Source organism: Psittacula echo, assembly GCF_963264785.1.
Source record: "Psittacula echo genome assembly, chromosome: 5".
Lineage (NCBI taxonomy): Eukaryota > Metazoa > Chordata > Aves > Psittaciformes > Psittacidae > Psittacula > Psittacula echo.
In genome coordinates, this window is record NC_137739.1 from 7,542,315 (window position 1) to 7,564,757 (window position 22,443).

At 41.8% G+C, this 22,443-nt stretch overlaps 2 protein-coding genes across 2 annotated transcripts in view; one reads left to right on the forward strand and one right to left on the reverse strand.

Moving 5' to 3' along the window:
- BAIAP2L1 (BAR/IMD domain containing adaptor protein 2 like 1) overlaps positions 1–6,540 on the forward strand; it is a gene marked incomplete at both ends in the record, with an annotated part of 38,774 nt that extends 32,234 nt beyond the window's left edge. Inside the window, 6 exons of the mRNA XM_080618897.1 lie at positions 749–899; positions 1,994–2,201; positions 2,504–2,581; positions 2,881–3,046; positions 5,908–5,948; positions 6,465–6,540. Of these exons, the coding sequence (XP_080475023.1) occupies positions 749–899; positions 1,994–2,201; positions 2,504–2,581; positions 2,881–3,046; positions 5,908–5,948; positions 6,465–6,540 (720 nt within the window). The remainder of the gene's footprint in view (positions 1–748; positions 900–1,993; positions 2,202–2,503; positions 2,582–2,880; positions 3,047–5,907; positions 5,949–6,464) is intronic.
- A 1,866-nt stretch (positions 6,541–8,406) lies between these two features.
- BRI3 (brain protein I3) lies at positions 8,407–22,203 on the reverse strand. The gene is made up of 3 exons (XM_080618903.1): positions 21,769–22,203; positions 20,053–20,167; positions 8,407–8,788 (listed from the first exon to the last, which is right to left on the reverse strand). Exons 1-3 carry the CDS (start codon positions 21,932–21,934, stop codon positions 8,656–8,658), a joined length of 414 nt encoding a protein of 137 aa, XP_080475029.1. The 5' UTR covers positions 21,935–22,203; the 3' UTR covers positions 8,407–8,655.
- Positions 22,204–22,443: the final 240 nt, after the last annotated feature.

Consider the following 22,443-nt stretch of genomic DNA (forward strand, 5'->3'; position numbering starts at 1 on the left):
TCACCTCTGCTCCACTGGAAGCAGAGTGGCTTTACTACCTGCTTTTGTACCTAAGCATTTGGGATTGAGTCTACAATGTACCTCCACAGGAATAACGGGTTGGGTGTGAAGCAGAATCATTTTGCTGAAGCTCTGCTAATGAAAGAACACAAGATAGAGTAGGCAGGAGCACAGCTCCAAACAAGTTCTGTTTTCAAAACTTCTTCTGCAGAGCCCAGCCCCAGGACAACTTTTGTCCTAACCATTCATTTCTTACATTCTTATCTTATTATGTAAGTAATGGTAATTACATACTCAGTAGTTCAGTATAAACTTAAACGAAATGCTATTTTCTATTTTCTTCCCTTTCTTCCCTTCATGATTCTTATGAAGTTATTAGAGCACAGGTTACATTCTAAATTCTACCTATTTGTATGTTACGTTACCATTAGTTGTTGAATTTCTGAATTATGTTAGTAAAATTCTAAAAATATTAATGTCCAGATTTTTCAGATTTTATCTGAGTGTAACTGTGCTATTTGTGGGGAAAAAAATCTATCGTAGCATTCCCACTAGCAAATGTTTATCAAGGAACAGAAGTCTCATACAAACTATTCTGTCAGCAATTTCATTGCAATGTGAGGATTTTCTGAAGGTCCAAATATCAATTGTTTGGGAATATTTTAGCATTGTTTTCTAAAATTTAATGTTGCAAAGAAGTTTTCACCATCTCCTCAGTATCATGACCCTGTTGTTTTTGTGACTCTAGATTGGACATGATTTTTATCCTCACAATGAGAATACAGCGAAGGTGCCTCCTGCTCCGATGGGCAGGGCCTACACCAGCCCCTTAGTTGATATGTTCAACAACCCTGCAACGGTTCCCAAGGCTTCTTCTGAAAAGCCAAATAATTCAGCAGGTGAGTGTCACTCTCTATGTGTGAATGACATCCTGTAGTATTTAGTATTATCTCAGGACTCCTGTCATCATGTGAATTCCAGGACATACAGAGGAGCAGAAAATGGTCTTTAGATACATAAACTACCTAACAGGAGAAATGTACATTATGAGAAGAATTGTTTGCAGTAAATTCAGGTCAAGATAGGTAGATTCTGGTTTAATCCCTTTGTGTGTCCCTGATGAATCCAGCTTAACTGCTCTTAGGACTTCAGTCTTACCAGAACACGTTCTGTAATTTTGCACAAGGTACACAACGAAACATCACAGTCTAGGTTTGGTTTCCTTGAAGAGCATTAGGGAGGAACACACATGGGACAAAACTAGCACAGTAATGTATTTATTTCCTGAAACATAAAATCCTATTCAGATTTGGTTTCTAAGTTTCTAATATATTGGGTGTTTTTAATTTGTTCTACTATTTGGCAGGAAGGGAAAGGACTAAGCCCAGCTCACAAAAGATATGTAGAACTCTGCAGTGAGATAACAGCAATTCCAGCTTTTCCTCCTTAAAAGTGTGTTTACAATATATTGTACTGATCAAATAACATACAATTTGAGATCTCCTTTATGCTGTTTTCTGGTAAATATCTGGTGTCTGCAGAATGCTGAGTATCTTGCACTCACATGGATTTAGCTGGAGCTGATTGCTTGGCACATTTGGGAATGAAATCTTGGACTTCACACACAGTGACAATTCTTTAGAATGGAAATTTTCAAAGGTCTTTTCCAGCTGGGAACGTTCAGCAGCATTTCTCATGCCAAAAAAAGGAAGAAGTAGAAGTTAAAACTTACATTACTGTTCATGTCTGTTGGTTCAACTTTATTGCGATGGGTGTGTGTGTATATAAATGCACATGCTGTTAAGAACTTTAAAGTGATAATAAACACTGGCAGGTAACTGAGAGATGTCTGAGCGGAAAGTACAACGTCTCAGAACTTGGTCTGCACTCACGTGTTCCATTATCTACTTCTTATTTTCCTGTCAGGCTATTGATTTGATTTTATTAGTGTGGCTAATTTTGCTTTTTTTTGCTTTGTTCTGGTTTTTGACAGAGAGTTCAGAGGATGCCAGTTTATCACGTTCAACTTCTGTTGCCACGGGGCTAAATATAATGAAAAGGCAAAAAGTAAAGACGATCTTCCCACATACTGCTGGAAGTAACAAGACATTGCTTAGCTTTGCACAGGGGGATATCATCACCCTTCTTGTAGCTGAGGAAAAGGACGGCTGGCTTTACGGCGAACATGAGACAACCAAAGTGTAAGATCATCTGTTACCCAGGGTTGAACATGAAGGAAAAACATGCTCATCAGGTTTTGTTTGGAGATGTTAGTAAATGGTTTTCACCTCTTTTGCTGTCTGTTACTGACTAGTGACTTGGGGTCCTTCTGTAAGGTGAATCACTGCTCTTCAGGGAGATTTTGTACACTAATTTGGTATCACCAGAAATAGGGTCTTTAAAAGTTAAATCTCAGTTCATTGGGTCTGTTTTGTCACTGCTATCTCTTGAAGTATCTTTCCAATTTCATATAATATGAATCTGAGAAACTTTCCCATTACAGAAAAGGATGGTTTCCATCATCATATACAAGACCACTGGAAGAACCAGCGGAAGAAAAAGCATTTGCCCCAGTGCCAAGGTGACGTTTTGTGTGGGACTTGCAGAAATGCTCAAATGTTATTTTTCTACTCATGTTCTTTGTCGTTCAGTAACATATATAGTATATACTTCCTAATGGTGTGTAGTATGATGCCTTGATTATATTAACATGTTCTGATGGTTACACAAAGACCCAAGAACTACCTGCCCCCCAATTTTAGAGTCCTGCTGACTTCAGCAGGATTTACACTGTTACTTTCAGCTCATGCACTTTCATGGTTCGTGGGACTAAAGCTGAGAGATGACTGCAAATGTCATTTGTTGGGTTGTGTCTTGCAGCCCTGCACCAATCCGAAGTATTAGTTCTGTAAACCTTGTGGAAAAAGGTGATGTTGTCCTCCCGCCACCAGACTACCTGGGGTCTTTGCAAACAGAGAAGAGAATGGAGCCTTCCAAAGGTGCTGCTGTTAAAACACCAACTGACAGACCAGAAAATGCTGGCCCGGTAAGTCACTGATATATCACAAATCCAAATGTTCCTCCTGCTTACTTTTCCTGACCTACTTAGCTGAGCTCTTAAATGAGGCTCTGGAATGTTCTACTTTAGCTACTTGTGCTTGACTTTACTGCTGCTGTCTTCAGAAATGTCATCAGGTTTTGGTATTTCAGACCACCAGTAGTAATAGGAAAGGAGAAGTGTTCAGGGATATAAGAGTACTAGGAGATATATTCTGTACAGCAAACTTCTCAGGAATGGAATCTGTTGAACATGAAAGGAGATTCTCACAGAAAATAGTACAAATTAAAATAGTACAAAAGTGATTTTTTTGTGATGTCAGATTTTATACATTGGTTCCTATGGCTGGTTGTTGAGACCTCGTGGGATCAACATGTCCTTCAAATGCAATTATGTTCCCAACAGTTAAAAGATGTCAGCCCATAGAAGCTGCCAGGCAAGCAGTTGAATGAGTTCTCTGCCCTGTGACAAGTTGCCTTACTCTAGAGCTTAAAAATTATTGCATCTGGTGAACTGTCTGGGTGTCACGGTGCTGTGCTGCTGGTGTTGCTATGGATAACTGTTCTCAGTCTCAAAAGTGATCACTGTAAGCGTTGCTTTATTTGTTCTGTGGCATTAGTTCAGGGGTTTTGGAAATAAATTTAGGACTTGTGGACTAATGTTCTTGTTGAACTGAAAAACCAAGGGGAATGGCAAAGCATTTAGTTGATAGACTAGGACAGAATTCTAATTAGAAGAGTATATTCTCTTTGGAGGCCAGAATGGAAGCCTATAGCATTTCCAGAGTGGAAAACAAATGTACCTTTTTTGAGATTCTGAAATGCCACAGGGAAAGTAAACCAAAAAAAAAGAAAAAAAGGCAATTCTGAACTATAAAATAATACCTGCTGTTGAGATACCCTTTTACTGTGCCCGCCCTGATTCTTCTTACCTGTTACCATACCAAAGAAAGAAGAAAACTGTAGAGGAGAGCGGCTGCTCTTGCACCCCAGTGTTCTGCTCCAAAGTCACTATTTATTTTCCTTCTTCCTGAACTCCTCAGAGCTTCCTTGTCTTTCCTGCTTCCATGCAAGGCACCAACCCCCACACCACTGCAAGGCTTTGGAAATAAGCTCATTATACCAGGCTGGTCTTTAGGCTTGTACAGAATTGACATATGTGTAAAGCAGTATGCTTACAGTGTCTGTTATGCAGAAGCAGGTTTCCTTGAGGCATCTGATTTTTCAGAATACACTATAAAAATAGCTCAGGATTTCAAGAAGGAAAGATGAGGAATGGCTCTTGCAAGTTATATTGTTCATGCTGTCATGTAGGACAGTACTATGCAGAACAGTATCGACTAAGAAAGACTTAGTAGTTAACAGGGCTTTGATGAGAGTTGGAGTTCAGTGAGAAGTAGCATTTGTTCATTCTAATTAATTTGAGGGCTAACTGGGCCTAATTCTAAGGTCTAAGTCTATTCCTGACTGATATAAGTGAGCAATTTCATTGGAATCACAAGTCATGCACATGGGTAAGAACTCTGCTGAATTAGGTCCTGATTAAGTAAGTTTCTTCATGTGCATCATGATATTGTGAATATGGTAGGTAGGACTACTGGCACAATAGACAGTGTGCCTGAAAACGAAAGGCTCACAGGCCTTTGCTCAGCAGTGACATTTTAAGTCTTAAAACCAAAGTGGCTATAAAGACTGAATGATTAATGTGTATTCAAATTTTCATTTTGAACAGTTATTAGAAGCAACACAATTAGTTTGCAGTTTAAAGTACATCATTAAGTATGACTATTGCTGAAAGTTGGAGGGGAAGTAGAAATTAACTGCCCAAACTCCCATGTAAAATGGGGTTGCAAAGGGTAATACAACAGATTTCCATTTTATCACACCTGGAACACCGGGTCCTGTAGCAGCACAGTGATAGTGACACTGCATCTCTTGGGTTGTCCTGCCTTCACAAGAATGAAGCACACTTCATCCACAAGTACAGTGCAGGCTGTAGCTATAACAACAAGGCTTTTCAGATTGTACACTTAAACATGACAGCTTCATTAGACTGAAATATTAGCAACAGCTATGCAAAACCATTCCTCCTTTTGTATCACTCCCATACAAGCAACGTAAATTATCCATGTACATCCAGCAGCTGTTTTCTTGCTTTTTTATTACTCACCACTCCTACTAGCAGAAGTCACAGGAGATAACTGAACTTGTACTTTGTGAATCCACAATAGCTAAATGCAGTATTTTGTAGAAAAAAAAAAAAAAAAGAACCCTAGATCAGAAATCTACCCTCACTCCAGGCTTTTAGCATTTAAATATGTCATTATGCTGGCTGCTGCCTCTTTTAACTTCATGGCTTTACATTTCTGTGAAGACTCACTGAATGTATTTGCTCTGTGAAATCTGTTTCACTGTGACAACTGCATTTTATAAATGCTGCTATAGAAACAGAATGGTGGTTTTGTGCTGAATGTGTGAACAGAATGGTGTATTTGTGCTCCAAGGAGTTCTGGTCTTTTTCCTTTGGTTGATGGCTACTGCAGTGAGTTTTCATTTGCTCTTTTAACCTAGAAAATGCCCAGTGAGCCTTCAGGTGATCACTGATCATAAACCTTGGGGGAGGACACCACACATAATAAAAAGCCAGACAGTGCTGACATAATTTTTTTTTACCTTTCTAATTTTGATGTTCTGAGAATTCTCTCCTTCCCAGTTCAGCTGAATTACACAATAATTATTCTAAATGTTTTAGCTGCTTGAAGGACAAGGTCTCTTCTTTAGCAGGATAGTGAGATCACCTCTAGCATGGTTTTTGTACATCTATGTAAATATCATCTTCTTCTTCTACAGAAACCTGACGTGAATGGCATTATAAAACCACCTTTTCTAAGGTATATTTTTTTTTAAAGCTTTTACACTAATTTAGTTGTGTTGAGTTTTATATTGACTTATTGTATTGATTGTGAGGGAAAATTAAGGATGTTTTTGCCAAATCACTGTGACCTTTCCTAGGCACTGTAAAACATTACAGCTGTAATTAAAATACATCAAATAAGATACAATGTATAGGCCCTTCTGAGAAAAAATAAGAGTTTCTGCAGTAGTTTGACATGGAACAGAACTTAAACTGTCTTTGTGGGTTAAAAATCTTTCAAAACTAGAAGCTGTTTAAGAAAAAAAAGGTCCAAATCTAACTGGGCATTAACTTCCCACATTTTGGATCACTGCAAAGTGAGCCTTCATACATCAGCTTCTTTTTACAATTCAAGTTAAAAAGAGTTACCTGGAATCCTTCAGTCTAAAACCATAACTTAGTCTTCAAACAGCGTGGACAAAGGAACTGCATGGCTTAAAAATGGGGTTGTGTTGCAGCAAACCTTCTAGTAACTGTGTACATTTCTTTTCAGTGGAGAAAATCCTTTTGCAACTGTGAAACTCAGACCAACAGTAACAAATGACAGATCAGCACCGATTATCCGATGAATGTACAGTCCATCACGTGTACTTCATCCTTAGAAACACCATTTTCAGTAATTATTACTATCTAAACTTGTTCCAAGAATTTATTTAAATGTAATTACTGTACAATAGAAGCAACCTGGAATGGATTTCTGATTTATTTTTAAACCTGTACTTTCTAATGAGGTAACTGCTTTGGGCTAATGTTTGAGCACTTCGGCTTGATTTTACAGTATGCCTTTTTGTAGTAGGAATTGTGAAAATACTGGGGCTAGCTTGGATTCTCTAGTGAACCAGTGTAACTAATAGCTCTCAGAACTGATTCTTTGGCATTTGTTATTTGGAAACTGCAATGGTAAGTTCTAGAACACAAGCCTGCATATGCCACTTAATAATAAAAAGATGATGCCCCTTCCCCTCCAACAGAACAATGTAACAACTGCCTTATTCTGGAATAGACAATTACCTGTATAAAGTGATGATTCATTATTTTGTTTAAGAAAGACACGTTAGGTTATAAATAAATATTTATCCTGAAAGAATAGACAGTTTGTAATGCTTTGCTTAATGTCCAGATACAAATTTTTCAGGTGTTAACATCAACTCATTTTAAGTCTGATGTTGTACTGTCAACACATTCTTCCATGGTAATTTTTTCTTTAAAATATGTTGTCAAACTTTAGTCTTATAAAAAGTCATAATAAAGCAGTGCCATGTTTTTTCTCTCAAATGCTAATATAAAAAGATGCCTTTGAAATTACTCCATTACTGAGCCTTTCACAAAGGAAAAATAGATGAAGTCTGAAAATCGCTGAAGCAGCCCAGCACAACTGCTGGCATAGTGCAGGGTCTGAGGTGAGTGAAATAGAGCTTTTAACTTCCATCGCAAGCAGAGTTGTACAGTTTGTTACCTAGGGCTCAGATTTCCTACATCCAATGGAGGTAGCTTGTCTGAAAGACTCTTCCTACATTAATAATCACCTCAGAAATTAGCCTGGAATTTTAAACCGGACTCCTCACTCTGCATCAGTATTAAACGCTTTACTACTGTACAGGTCAGGTATCTCCCACCCTGAATTCTGTATTGGGACTGCTGCCAGTCATCAATCCTTACTCTCAATTACTACACGCTTCCTACAGCATCCTATGGCTAATTCATGTGGTGGTGTCTGCTTCTACTATAAACTGTAAATTCAAGTCATGTGAAATACCTTTCAGTTACTTAATGTCAAAAAATAGTATATGAGCATGTGATGGCTGAAGAGGTCAAATCCATTCATTCCACCTCCTCCTCTCACACAGCTTTTCAAGTTTCAAGGCTGAGGACACTCCATTTGCTGTGTGGGAACCTTGCAAAAATATCCATTATCCCCTTTTGACACACCAACCTTTCAGAAGTGTTACTTTATACCAGACCCCAATTTCTAACGTGTATTAGAGGCAAGTCAACCTAGAACCTTCAGTAGTTCAGAATCAGAATTAAATTATCTGGGATGCAAAAACCTTTACTGAGGGCAGCTCTTACCTGGCAGTGCTGCAGCCTCTCTACTGCTGTCTGTGAACTACCACCAGCTTCAGCAGGTACGATACTGCCTCTGTGTGATGCAAGACCTTCACTAATGAAAACAGGGCTCCAACTGTTAACTGCTATAAAGAGGGTACATTAGCATAGCGGTAACACACACGAGCACTTGCAACAGTTTACTCAAAAACATCTGATTTGCCTGAACAAGTACAGCCCTAAACCATGAGTTTGGTTGGGGTTTTGGGTTTTTTTTAAGATTCTGGCAACAATTAATCCTTCTTTGTAGCTAAGATTACTAAGTCCACTTTCTGACTACATGTTACCACATTAGTCACATACTTAATAACCCAGCCACAACTTGAGGATTGCAAAAGGAAAAGCAGTTTTATTTAGTTTTCAACAGGTGCCACTAAACATGGAAAACAAGTTGGGTTTTCATGTTTTGCAATGCACATGCTCATAAAAGATTAAGTTTAAATTACATGCAAGAGACTAAATTTCTTCACACTTTACAAAACAGGTCTGAAGCAAATAAAATGATTGTACATGACATTTACATTAGAAAGAGTATGCTAACAGTTGTAGCTTCCATAAGCACGTCCACGTTCATCCTATTAACCAAAAGCTGCCCCACAATTTGGGCATCTTCTCTGCCTCAGTGCAAGACAGAACAGAATCCCAATTGGAAAGAATACAATGGCACACAGAACACCAAGACAGGTGAAAGTGTCCTCCAACACGCCAACCCTGCAAAAAGGGAAAACAGACTCAGTCAAGGACACCCACCAAGTTTACCCCAAAGTTACCACCTTGTGATTTGGTAGTCACTAAAAACCATGTAATTTTATAATGCAAGATAAGGTACAAATAGGTTAGGGGGGAGGTTCTCCTTTAAAAGGCCTTTATTTTCACAGCTTGCAGCAGCAGGTTTTGAATTAGACCACAATAAGAAAAACAGGAAAGTTGCAAGTGATCAAACTGTAGATAACAAGCTGTTTAGTTCCAGACAACAACCATTTCACTACCACTGCAACCAGAACTGGTACTTTGATCAGAATAGTCACTACACCTCAGACCACTTGTATCAACACCAAATACTGGTTAATGCAGCTACAGTGAAGAACACATCCAGACACAGCACTTGCTGAACAGCAGGAACAAGTCACACTCCCACCTCAGAAAGCTTAAGAAGAAAGCTGTGACTCTGCAGCCACTGCTGGGCTCTTCTGCAGCCATGCAGCCTGGCTCAGCCAACCTGGCCCAGTGACTACACAGGAATAAGAGATCACACACTTGGGACAGTATCAAACTGTATTGCTTGCTTGCCCTTCCTGGGGTACAGTCCTCATCCCCAAAATGAGGAAACAGTCTTCCAGAACTAACCCTTCGTGTCACTGGAGTTTACTCTCAACCACAAAAAGCAGCCTGCTTTTAGAATAATGCATTGACTTCTGGAATGACAGTGCTCAAGATCTAACTGTACCAGTGTTGTTGCACTGGTTACTGCACACCAGAACAGCTCGGTTTCTCAGCTTTTTTAGTTATTTCCCCACAGGCAGCAGTCACACTGGTGTCATATGCTTTCCCTGCCTATTTTCCACAATTATCCTGGGATGAACCCTCTCAGTTCACTTAACCTCGAGTCTCCCACAGTGTATGTGTGCTGAGCTCCTTCAAAAAAAATTACCCTGTTTTCTGCATGCTCTGATCTGATGATTTGGTACTTTTTTTTCCTCAGCTTCTTCCCAAGAGAAAGGCTTGAATGGGCAGTGTTGTGTAACACTGGTGGAACACCCAGATCAGGTTTTCACTAAGCAAGTTAAAACCACTGCAGACAGGGAGATGCAGACAGGTTTGTTTCAGTCTGTTACTTCAAATTAGTACACAACCTGGCAATGTCTGGTTCCCGCAGTTGCCAGCACATTCTCTCAGATGTGCTGGTGTATCTTCCTCCAGAGAGCACAAGTCAATGTAACTAACATGCCAAGGTCTGGGTGCACTGGGCATTTAGGGCTCTGACCAAGTTAGCAGGATAAGAATGACTTAAAAACCTTAACTACAAATCTACAGCAGAAGACAACTTTGAATGTCAGCACTTTGTTGTGGAAGGTGCCAATTAAATAAGTGTGTAGAGGACTATGCTAACTACTCACATTCGGACTTCCTAAGTCACCACAACAGCTGAGAGCAGCACTACTGTCATGAGCTGTTTAACAGGTTTATTTCTGGTAGCTAGGAAAGTCCAAAGTCCAAACACACATCACTATTAAAATAACCCTCAGTAGGTGTTCCTGGTTTCTGCTTCCAAAACCTGATGTATCTTTAGAACTGTAGGAGAACCTGCTACTGATATCAGCCAGCTCCAGCTGAGTCCTCATTGAGTGACCACCCCACAGAGAAATTCCTTTTCAGCACCTTTTCAGCACAGCTCTGTAACAGCAGATAATTATCCAAATTCCAGTACCTGACTTCTTTCTTAAGTGCTGTATCTCAACATCCCCCAAAATGAAGACAAACAGTAAAGCCTGAGTATTCAGACCTCAGAAGTTTAAGCAGCTATACTAAATAGAATTTGGAGTTCAGCTGAACACTCGAACAAGATGCATCCCCTTATATTCCCTGGTACAGTGAAAGTCAACAGAAACAGAGCTAAGGGACCTTGAAATACACTCTACAAGCAAGGTGCCAAGGCCAATGAGGAGTTGTTTCCTACAGAGCAGTCACAAACAACCTATTGTACACAAAAACAGAGTAAAGGAAGGAAGATGCAGACTCAGAGACCACTTCCTTACCACAGTTGGCTAAAACATTACAACTTGATTAAACTTAAGAACTATTCCCCTCAATCACTATGAGAAGCCAGAGGCTTTTCAAAGTGTTCTTGATACTCTCCTGCTTATACCTCTATCACCAAATCACAAATCCAGGTATCAACATTGGCCTAATATAAAACTTTAGTGTCCATGGTATTTCCCAAATTCATAAAACCACCCTTCTTTAGGATGGAATTGCCATATTCAGCACATGTTGTAAAGGACAATGGTTCTGGCCTGTCATTCACAGATATTAGTGATAATATGAGAAGTACTAAAACCCCCTAACATTTACTGAGCACTTTGTACAATAGCTTTGGTATCACTTTTACTCACTAACTGAAGCAAAAGCAATGCTTAAGGAGTTAAGCATAAGGTAACAGTGGAAGTTTCTTGTTTATAAACAGATTTCTTTGTATCTCCAAAAGGACATGAGAGCCTCCACCAATGAGATCTAAACAGACAGACTGCCAAGCAACACCAGACAAACTGCAATACCAGGCAGCCAGTCCAGCTTACCTGCCAGGGCTTTGTATTTGACTGATTCTTGCCACAATGAGTTGCTGAATTAACGAATATATGAACCTAACACACAATCCTATCTTCATTTCTGGTATTTCTACTACAAGTCTCTCCTGTAGGTGTGGCTGATACCACAAGAGTTTCTTTTGGGAACAATGAACTGTGTGCCATCAACTTGCCCTTACACTTCTGCTGACTTGATGACAAGCATGTCCAGTGGGTTTGTGAGGGTCAGAGAGAAAGGAATCATGTACCCCCACCTAGCATGCAACGCATCCCTACCTCTGCAACAAAAGTGCTGACAAATCACGCTATATGCCAGCAGCCAAGAAGGAGCCAGGCCATTCCTGCTGCAAAGCAGAAACTCACCCTTATCCTGGCGCATTAGTCACTGACTCACAGCACTTGCCCTGAAAGCAGCACTCGCCCTGAAAGCAGCACTCGCCCTGAAAGCAGCACTCAGAGAAACTACAGGCACAAGATTTGCTCAGCTTGGTTAATATTTCCTTTTTGTCTGTGTCTAGTGTTCTGTTACGAAGAATTTTAGCCCAGAACTCCCATCAGTGTGGTGCCTGCCTCCCTTTCCCTCCCACCACAGAGAATACCAATGAGGAAAACAGTCCAACAGGATAGTGCTGCCAGGGAAAGAAGTATGGAAGGAGTTATTGAAAAATTATAAGCCCAAGAGTAGTTATTGTCACTACTAGAAAAAAGACAAATATACAGGATCATATAATGAAGTAAACTTCCTATATATTATGGATTATTAATGCTTCATCCAGACCACTGTATACAGCTTCAGCCCTCAAGAAGAGAAAGAGTCAAAAGGAAAGAAAAATAGTAGAGAAAATTAGTGCCCATTAACTTCCCCTCATTACCCAACTTTTAAGCCCAAATCAGTTGTTATACCATTAGCCTGTGCCAGGAAAAAGATCAAAATCTGCTCCCTAGGTTGAGTTCAGAGCACACTAATGCAAACAGAGATCCTTTTATTAGGCTGACTTTTAAAGCAGAACTGAAGACCCTCATATTAATCCTTGCTTCTAGAGATTTCCAACTAGCTGTCCCACCTGAGTGTATGATGGTGTATGAGGAGGGGTTAAGTAGTACTGCTTAAGGCTAACTGGAAAGCTTTAGCATCTTTTCTTTGCAGCACAACCTCTTTGCCTAGGGCATATGCAGACACTAAAACTGCAAAATTACATTGTAAGTGACCCTCAAAATTAGACTGCAATTAAAGAATGGAGTCAGTAAACAAGGCTGTCATACTGTCTACTCCGTTCACCAGGGAAAAGATGTGCTACTAGAGGTGCCATCTCCGGGGAAGAAACTGCTAATAGGACTGAAATGCAAAGCAATTCAATATAGGATAGCCAGACTGGTTACAGGTACAGTGACAGAAAAGACACCAGCTTTCAACCAGAACTGGCAAGCCTGGCTGCAGAAACCAAATGTGGCAATTTGTACTTGCGGAAATAGAATGCTGAGCAACCTGGGAGCAAACAAAAATCAACAGGGGACACTCAGGAAGGGAGGCCTCTCCTTTTCCCCCCTCTACAGGCTAACCCAGTAACACGTTGTATGTACAGAGAGGCTCAGACAGAACCTAGATGTTTCTGAGTAATTAAAGATTTAGGCAGGTTTGAGTACTACAGATCCACCCAAGAAAGGAAAAGCTCCTTTTCCAGGCATTTCAGTGACACCAAAAATAACATTACTTGCTTTTTTAGTGTTTTTAAATCTTCTCCTTGTCCTTAATAATTCCGTATTCAGCTCCTACCCTGAAAACCACCTTTGTGAAAGTAAGCCAGTGTGTTTAGTTAACAGTATAACCAGCCTATTTTTGATCTGACTTTAAAGAATAAACACATTCATTAAACATTAGATAGGGATAAATCAGGGTACTTCTGGTCAGCTCCAAGTAGCTGCAAACCCAAGTGTAGATGACCGCTGTCTAGCCCATTACAATCAACCCTCTTAAGCAGCTTGTAAGACCCAAGTCTCAGATGTCCCCGACACTTTAAATAGATTTATTTTAAACTCCCTTCTCCCTAACCAGGGTTATCCAGGAAGTTTTGCGGTAATGAAAAATGCCAATTAAAAAAACAGGGAGGGAATAAATGACCATTCATACTGAACCCCAGACACAGGGAAAAGGCCCCACAAGGGACAAAGCAGCCCCAGGAACACTGCTGGGACACAGCGATGGAGGAAGACCAGTGGCAGTTGCAGCCAAGCAGCAGACCAAGGGAGCTCCAAGTGACACTCATTTGGAAAACTCATCAGAATTGCAGCTGCATGACCACCATAACATACCTGTTATTTCAGAGCCAGTTCCTGTCACGTCTAGAGCAGGGGGATTACTACTACAGCATTAGCTACACAAACACTTTTTGGCTTGTGCTGATTTGTGTCACCACCTAATTTTAGATGAACACTTATCCAATCACTGCTTAGCCAGTTACTAAATTTAGAAGGAGAAAGGAATATTTTTTGGAAGGGAGACTATGCTTATGTCAGTCAGTGTTCACTTGTGTATCTTACCTGAGCTGCAGAGTAATTAGAGGCTCCATATTCAAACTGTAGATTCACTAATGTAACCAAACAAATTTTGTTCTACAACATAAACCACATAAAAGCTGATTATAACTGCACCACTCCCAATCTAAAAATAAAATGGAAAGGGTTATTTATACTGCAAACAACATCTTGGATGTAAGCTGTAACTGCAGCTGCCAACTCCATAAAGTAAGGTCAATTATTCCCACTGACAAGCATTTAAAACCATATTACTTTTCAGACAACCCCCTTAAAAATAAGTCTTAAGACATTAATGTCTTAAGTCAAATGCTCAGAATCAGAGGTCTGATAGTGGGACCTGTGAACACAGCATCAGCACAATTCAGCATGTGCATTTGAGACCTCACACTCCATCACAGTATTTAAATGGGTGCTTATCAGCAGTTTTCATTCTTTGCAAATGAAGTCGAAGGGTCATCCCAGGTAACTAGAGACAACCTGATTGTACAATAAGCTCTGCAAAGCCTAGAAAGAAACTGAGCTAAAGGTGACTGCCATCTTCTACACAGATACTCACTCACTGATCAAGCAAGAGGAAGTTTCTAATCAGCATCTCATTTCTCCTGCCACTGAGGTCAGCAAGTCTCTAACTTTAGATTTCAATGGAAACATCAGAGCAGCAACAAGCCTGGAGTTTGGAAGCTGCATGCTTGTTCTTTAATTTTGAACATGAAAACATAGATAGCTTTTCTTTATATCTGTCCTAGCTAATGCATCACCAGCAGCTAGGTTAAGCACATTCGTATTTCACCTGCAAGCAGCAGAAGAAAAAAACCTGACAATTATATACGTAACTACTGAGTAAGCATGGGATGTTGACAGTTTTAATCTCCATGAAGAGAGAGGTGCCAGCTCCTCTAGCCTCAGTTTGACGGCATTGGACAGCTGTTGATCCATATTCACAGAAAGGACCACAAATCTATATAAGCCTCTGGCATGCCCTTCTCAACACAAGCTACACATACATGTAAACGCAATTCTCCTTAAAAGTCACCTTCAAGTAAGAGACAGCACAGTATCTGCAGATTTATCTGAACTTCCTTATACTTCAGGCCCATTTCCTATCCAGAGGGCAGGCTGCAGAGCCAGAGAAATTCTGGCAAGAGAAACAGCTTGTATCTAGCTGTTGTCTTTCTGGAAATGCCCACAAATCACCAGCCTTCCACTCCTTTACTTCCAGTTCTGAGAACACAGTAATGAAGAGACAAGCTTTGTGGCTTCACATCAGCAGCCTGGCCTCACAGCTGAGGTGAAGCATGCCAGTTCAAATACTCTGTGCATGGTGGACATCTATTCATGACAAACTAAACTGAGACCCGGTGTGGTTTTTCCAGACTCATCTGCATAACACCCAAATCAGTATCACCTCTGGCTACCAAAAACAAAGCCAGTTTCCTCCTCTCACCCAGAACAATTCATTCCTGCATAGAAATTCTAATTATCAGAATACAGACACCAAGACAAATGGTGACAGTAATAAAAAGAAAACGCCACCAACACAGACCCAGTGACAGACTGTTCTCACTCAGGACCTATTACCAGGCTTACCCCCTCCTCTTTTCTGAGCTTAGGTAACATTTCCTGCTAAGCAGCTGCGTGCCCCAGCTGCTAGGCAGGGAGGAAGAAAAAAGTTAACAGCTATCCTAGTCAGTAATTCCAAATGGCAGACTCATGGCATCTGCTCAAGTCTGCTGTATCAAGGCTTTCTTCTTTGGAATCACATGCACAAGTCACTGCTGAATTTCATGCCCTAACTGCTCCAGCCACCAGATTACAGCACAGCAGGATGAACATCCCAGTCTCCCTGAGCAGCACACGCTCACAGAGAGCTGCACACTGGAGTGTAAGGGAGCTACAGTGTTCCCAGTGAGGGCTGAGCATCTGTGTGACAAAATCCAGTGCCAAGAGCTGCTGCATTATTATACCTGTTCCTCTTTATATCACTACTGCAAAGCTGGCTCCAGTCACAAGATTCAAAAGGATCTCTGACATGTCAGCCCACTGCTAGAAACTGAAAATTCACGTTTTTTCCTCAGAATATCAGACATAGATAGGTTTTGAATAGATATATCTGTATCTCTGAATAGACAGGTTTTGTGTTTGGGTTTTGCTTGCGTTTTTTTTAATTCTTTGCGTATTTAACCAGTACATATTATGAAATTATATTAAAGAATATTTACATAAAGTTTAGATATAGTTGTTGTAACTGGAGAAAACCTATATCCTGAGCAGCCTTCTCTCAAACAACGTAAGAGATTTTGTGAATGAAATAATTGAAGTAAAACCAGAAGACTGACATTTTGAAGCGTTTGATTACCAAAGTGCAATTTTCCCAGTCTCTTTTGTCAGGAGACAGGCACTTAGTTGGAGAAAACTTCAACCAAAACCTGAGAACGTGCTACTTTGTCAAGTAAAAAAAAAACCCAAACCAACCAAAGCCACACAAAAATAGTCACCCCCAAAAGATCAACTTCTGGCAGGAAGAAGGCAGTAAGAGAGATGTGAATAAGTGCAGTTTTAATCAAACTTGCTCATCTTCCAGTCCTAGAAGCAGCATCAATGTTACAATTTGGGGCCCACTGCAATACTTCTGAAGCAGCTGTTTTGTAACCATCGGAAGAAAAAGTGCTACAATGCAGCAGCCTTGTGTCCTTTCCCTCACCCTCTCTTCCAGGCAATTAAATTCTTGTTAAACAGGAAAATAAAAACCCAACAGGTCCCATCACAGGCTCCTTCCCAGGTTTTGAAAACAAGAGCTTTTGCAAACATAAGGTCAAGAGAATGTTTTCACAATCTTTAAAGGGACCTTTCTTCTGTTAAGCAATAGGAAAGCAAACATTCCTGCGCAGTCTGTTCTACCAAACAACGCAAGATGGAGAAATAGAAAACGAAAGTGACCACAAGAGAAGCAGCCAGGCTGCGTTCTCCCAGCTAAAAAGGTAATTACACAGCTGGATCACTAAAGTCCATGGCTGTAATGACTTACTATGTATTTGGGAACATAAAATAGTTTAAGAGCAGGACTGGGCCAATTCTTAGATGTCAACTACAAGCAATAAAGCTGACAAGTAATTATCTGTACATCAGGGCTGGCAGAACAACTCACAGCAGGACAACAGCACTACAATCACCCAAGACATTTTAATAATGCAAGGAAGGATGAAACATACATTAATACTGAAGTCTGTAATTAGAAAGCAACACTGACCAATGATGAATGAGGATGAAATGACTAATGAAAAATTCTGAGCAAGAGGTACAGCTTGCAAGACAGGACAGTCATCCCTCAGATGCAGCAATGTTTCAGAGACAGAAGGAAATAAAATGCAATTACATAGTGACCATGGGCATTCCGCCTACTGTAGAGAGGCTACTTCTGGAGATACTTTATACTTTTCATACTTCATAACATAAAACAAGCCCAAAGATGAACTGTAGCTACCTTAATACTGCCAAGATCATTCATGACTGCAATAAAATAGACTCCTACCCAAATAACAGACCAATACTGCATATTTATCCTCAACACCATATATTTTAAGTTGGAAATGGCTTTGATTTCTATTAGCAACATTCATACATGCCAGAGTGCAAAAGACTGGTTTGTGTTTCTGATGGTAGAAAACTTTGTGATAGGCTTTAGCCTACTCTATCAGTTACATTATTCCACACCCACAAAGCTTTTTGCTCATGATCTAAAGCAGATGGACTTCTCTAACAACCATGCACAGCATCAAATCAGAAAAGTAACATGATGACTGACTCGGCAGTTTAATAACAAACTTTTTATGTACCATTAATAGCTTTTTATCAATGCTCTTTCAAAAACTTTTCTGCTCAGTCTCGTATTCAGAGTGTAGCTGTACATTGCATTCTTTATAAAACAGGTTTCCAGGCCAAGGAAGTAAAACCAAAACTATGTTTAAGGCCTTGAGAAGTCAAAGAGGATTATGAGCTCTTTCTTTAAAAGAAGCAGCCAGTGTAACCTTCCAGAATATGAACCCTGACCCTTCAGGTTCCCATGAGTATTTCTAGTATCATGCTTCCCACACAACATCCCTGTCACTTCTCTGGAAGTAGCAGACTTGTTACTTGTCAGAAGGCAAGCAAGCTGAGATTTTTCCCTTCTACCTTGACACTTGACTCTTCCTTTTAAAACAATTAAGAAAAAACATAGTGATACTGCAGAGAAGACTGACCCACCATTACTAGGTAGTTACTCATCCTTGGGATCCCCTACCAAGAATATTTCGGAAGTGCTGAGAAGAGTCCTACAGTCCCAGCAGTGCAGTATTATGCTTCACAGTAATCAACATGTCATAGTGCTCCTCACAACTTTTTTTCACAGCCTAACCCAAAACCTGAGGATCCAAGAGTAAACAAGGTTTCTGTGGAGAGCATTTTGCTTTAAGAGAGTCTACAATTAATACCTCCACCAGAGCAAGCCTGATGACCTTTAGAAAACTATTCAAGTGAGGCCACTTAAAAACAACTTACAAAAGATTGCTCATTTTCCCAAATTTGCTCAAGGATACTTGCAAATGATTGTTTCAAAGGTGTCTCCCGGAGCATCCCAGGATAATTCCCAGGAAAAAAAGAAAGCCCACGAATAGCAGCAAGAGTCTACCAAGCATAAGTTACTGCAAACACCACTTGCATAGTATAATGTTTTCAGATTTACTGATTTATTGAGTTTGGGGCCAGAAGTATAAATACACTGCCTGCCTTTTACCACATAACACATAAAATATTTTCTGTCTTCTGGTTGAGCTAAAGCATAAGCATTTTAATGCCACTCACGTGGCAGGATCTACCACATCCTCTGACCAGCTCCGTGATTACTCTCCCTCACTGTTTAGAACACACATCTTCTAGACCAATAGTGCTAACTGGTACAGGTTTTTCAGCCTTAAGTAGTAGTATTTTAGCAGACACCTGTTTTTACAGAGCTCCACAAGATATTTCTTGTTTGAATCCACCTTTCAAGGGATGTAGTGACTCTCAAATACCATTTCTAATAAAACCAAAAGGCAGATGGGGCAGCCTCTGCCACTACAAAAACCTATCACATTCACCATTTCAGCTATTCTAGCAAGTCTGTTTCCTACACAGTTTGAAACAGATAGGGATTCAGACCTGCAGAATATGATGTGCCACCTGGCAAGATGCCACAAGGGTAACTCCCATACATTCTTACAGAAGGGGAATGATTCTGCACTTCAGCCAGAGCTGGCCAAGCACACCAGTGTCTGAACTGCAGCAGCAGCAATCTGGCTGCCCTCAACCTTTAGTTAATATCCTGGGATGAGCAAAACTGAGAAGCGAAAGGGACTACAGCTGGCTTACAGCACCTGTGTGGAAACAGAATGCCTCCTTCCCATTTTTTACAGCTGTTGATCTCTGAGGGGTAAATTGTTCTTTTGTTGCAACTCCCACTAATAGCTGACCACATTTTCTGGTTTTCACTACTTCATCAGATTAACACTTTGAATAGAACCCAGTAATCTCCCTGTTCTTCTGCAGTAAAAGGACTTCTAAAGCAAGAGATCTTTTAAAGCCTTAAGATACTGATGTTTTCAACCTGGTTTTGCACAATCTGAACGCTGGTACTGGGGACACACGCCACAGCAGCAGAAGCCCTTCCAAGGGACAACCAGACCACCAGAAGTGACTATGGTCAACAATTACAAAAAGTTTCACAAAGTCATGCTACCCGCTATCACTTGACATAACACATCAAAAAGGACTTCCTGTTATCCTCTCCCCCAAGAACTGACCCTTTACATCTGTTACTAAAGCACTTTTTCATTAAAAATACCACCTACAGATCTTCCTCCATCATAAACAGCAGATTCATATTTATATATAAAGTCTGTTGTACCAATTATAGTCATTGTCACGAGCCCATTAGGACGAGCCCATGCTACAGAAATCAAAGCACTCCATTGCTAAATCTCAGTGCTTTGTCAATCAATTAAATTCTGATATACACAAACGAAGAGAAACTATTGAAAAGCAAAGAATTGCATGAACACCTGTATTTAGAAAAGAAAACCCAAGACTTGAGTTGATTACCCAGCTAGAGAGACAGTTTACCTGCAAGCAGGACAGCCACCAACTACTACGACAGAAGTGGTAGCAACAGGCTGTTGGATAATGGTGTATGTGCTTGAATAGTTTGGCTGTGATGTCGGTGGAGGAACAGCATACCCTAAAATAAGGAAAATAACTCAATCACCACATGTAAGGCACAAAGAACAATGATCATGATCAAAAAGTACGCAAACAGAATGTGGAAAAATAAAGAGAAATGTAGTCCCAACTGAGGACCTGAAGAAGCTCTATCAAAATCAGAGTTGGAAGACACTACTCAGCACATCTAATAGCAAAGCCACTTCATAAACCCAAGTATCTAACATAATTTAACCACTGAAAAAGGACACTGAGCTAATAATTAACTTCGTGAATTTGTTTCAATGCTGAAAAACAGATTAAACAGAGAATGACCACAGCTTTCACTTCTGGATGCTATATATCGGGTATGTCCCATTCCAGAGGGCAAACTAACTTAAACAGGATAAATTTTCCTCTGGTTTCCAGCTGAACCTCAACATATTAAGTTTATAACTGCACAGAGAGGTAAGAGTGATATGATTCAAGTGGAAAAGAAGCAAGTTGCATACCGTAGAGAAAAAAAGAAAACAACTTTGAGAAACCCCATGTTGTCATTTTAACAGCTGTAGTTAGAAAACACAAGCCTTTAACTGCATTGACATTAAAATTTAAAAGGGAAAAAAAGAAAAAGAAAAAGCTTTTTAAACGGACAGTTAGATGTGTGCAGTGTAATCCTGCAGTCGAGGTACACTCTGCCCACTCATGAGTCGTTTTGAGCTTCTCTCCCAGAGAACACTTCTCAGATTTTCTTGAGCCAAGTCATGCATCAGTAAAGTCTAGCATCCTCACGACTTAAAATTAACCTGAAAATAATCAGTAATATTTGTATTGTAGGAAAGTAAATTCCAAGTTATTAACTGGAAGTTAACCTACAGCCTCAAGATTCAAGCCAACGCTTGCTAACTGCAAGATCTGCTATGTCTGCTGTGTAGTTTTTGTAACTTCTGAAGCATTCCCTTAACTTTCGCAAGAGGCTACTTCTTTCTCTGATGAGGTCAGCATTAATTCAGTTAAGAGAAGTACTGTACCTACTCACCTACTTAAGCCTCTCCAAGACTACTGAAGTGTACCAGGAAAAAACAAACATTAACCAGAGTATGGTGAAGTGTGTGCAAAGAAAAGTGCAGCTTTGGGGTCTGTTTCACTGCTAGCGCAGCTGTACCTCTGCTACTGTTTTGAGGCAGAACCCCCCTCATCGGAGGGACACATGCAAAATCGGTCGCAATTTCGGGAGGGCAGCACACAAACACATTTCACCTCAGAAGCACCTAAGGAAAGAGGGGAGCGGGAGATGGCGCTTTTAAACACCTGGATCCCCTCCGCACCTTCTCCCTGCGATGGTTTTAAGCGTGAAAGCCGAGAGGCTCCAACCACCTCGCTGCTGACAGGGAAGACCCACGCAGGAGGCTCAAGAGTTCTCCCGGGCAGTCCCTCAGCGGCGCAGGCCACGGCCCTACCCCACAGCCCCCGGGCACCCCACCGCCAACCCCATCCCGTCGTTGGGCTGGGGGGGGCCTCTCCACAGCCGCCCCCCGTCCCAGAGAAGGGGGCAGCGCGGCGCAAGCTCTCTCCCGCACGCCGGGGTCCCGCACCCCGCCGAGCTGGCGGCCGGCCCTTCCCCCGCCGCCTCAGACCCACCTGCGGCGGCCGCGGCGCCCGGGTAGGGGTACGGCGGGGGCGGCTGGAAGCCGGGCTGCGGGGCGGGGATGGCGCCGTAGTTGCTCTGGCCGTAGTCGTAGCCCCCGCCCTGCGCGGCGGGGCTGTAGGCGGGGGGCCGCTCTTGCAGCAGGGGCTTGTTGTCCATGCTGGGGGCGCGGCGCTGCCTGCCCGCGGAGCCGTGCGAAGCGCCGGGAGGGCGAAGAGGAAGCGGCGCCCTTGCCTCAGCGCCCAACTTGGCGGGCGCCGCCCCTCCGCCCCGCCCGGGGACGCCGGAGCTCAGCGGCGGCGCGAGCGCCCCGCCAGCAGCGCCCCGCGCATTCGGGGCCGGGCGCGAGGCACCGGCGGGGGGGGGGGGGGAGGTGTAGGAGCGGCCCCTGGCGCGCGGGCGGCCCCTCCCCGAGCGCCCCGCGCCGCTGCGCTCGCGGCCGGTCACAAGACTGCGCCCCACGTGACGCCGCTCCCCAGCGGCGCGGGGTGACTCTGCGAGAGGCGCAGGAAACCCTCGGCCTTAAAGGGGCCGCGCTCCGGGCGCCCGCCGCACTGAGACACGCACCCCGGCAGGCGCCAACCCGCACCCACTGATCGCATGGCCTGGCAGGGATGCGGGCTCCCTGCTTTGGCTGCGAGGGTGCTGTGCCCCTCCTGCTGCCCCTG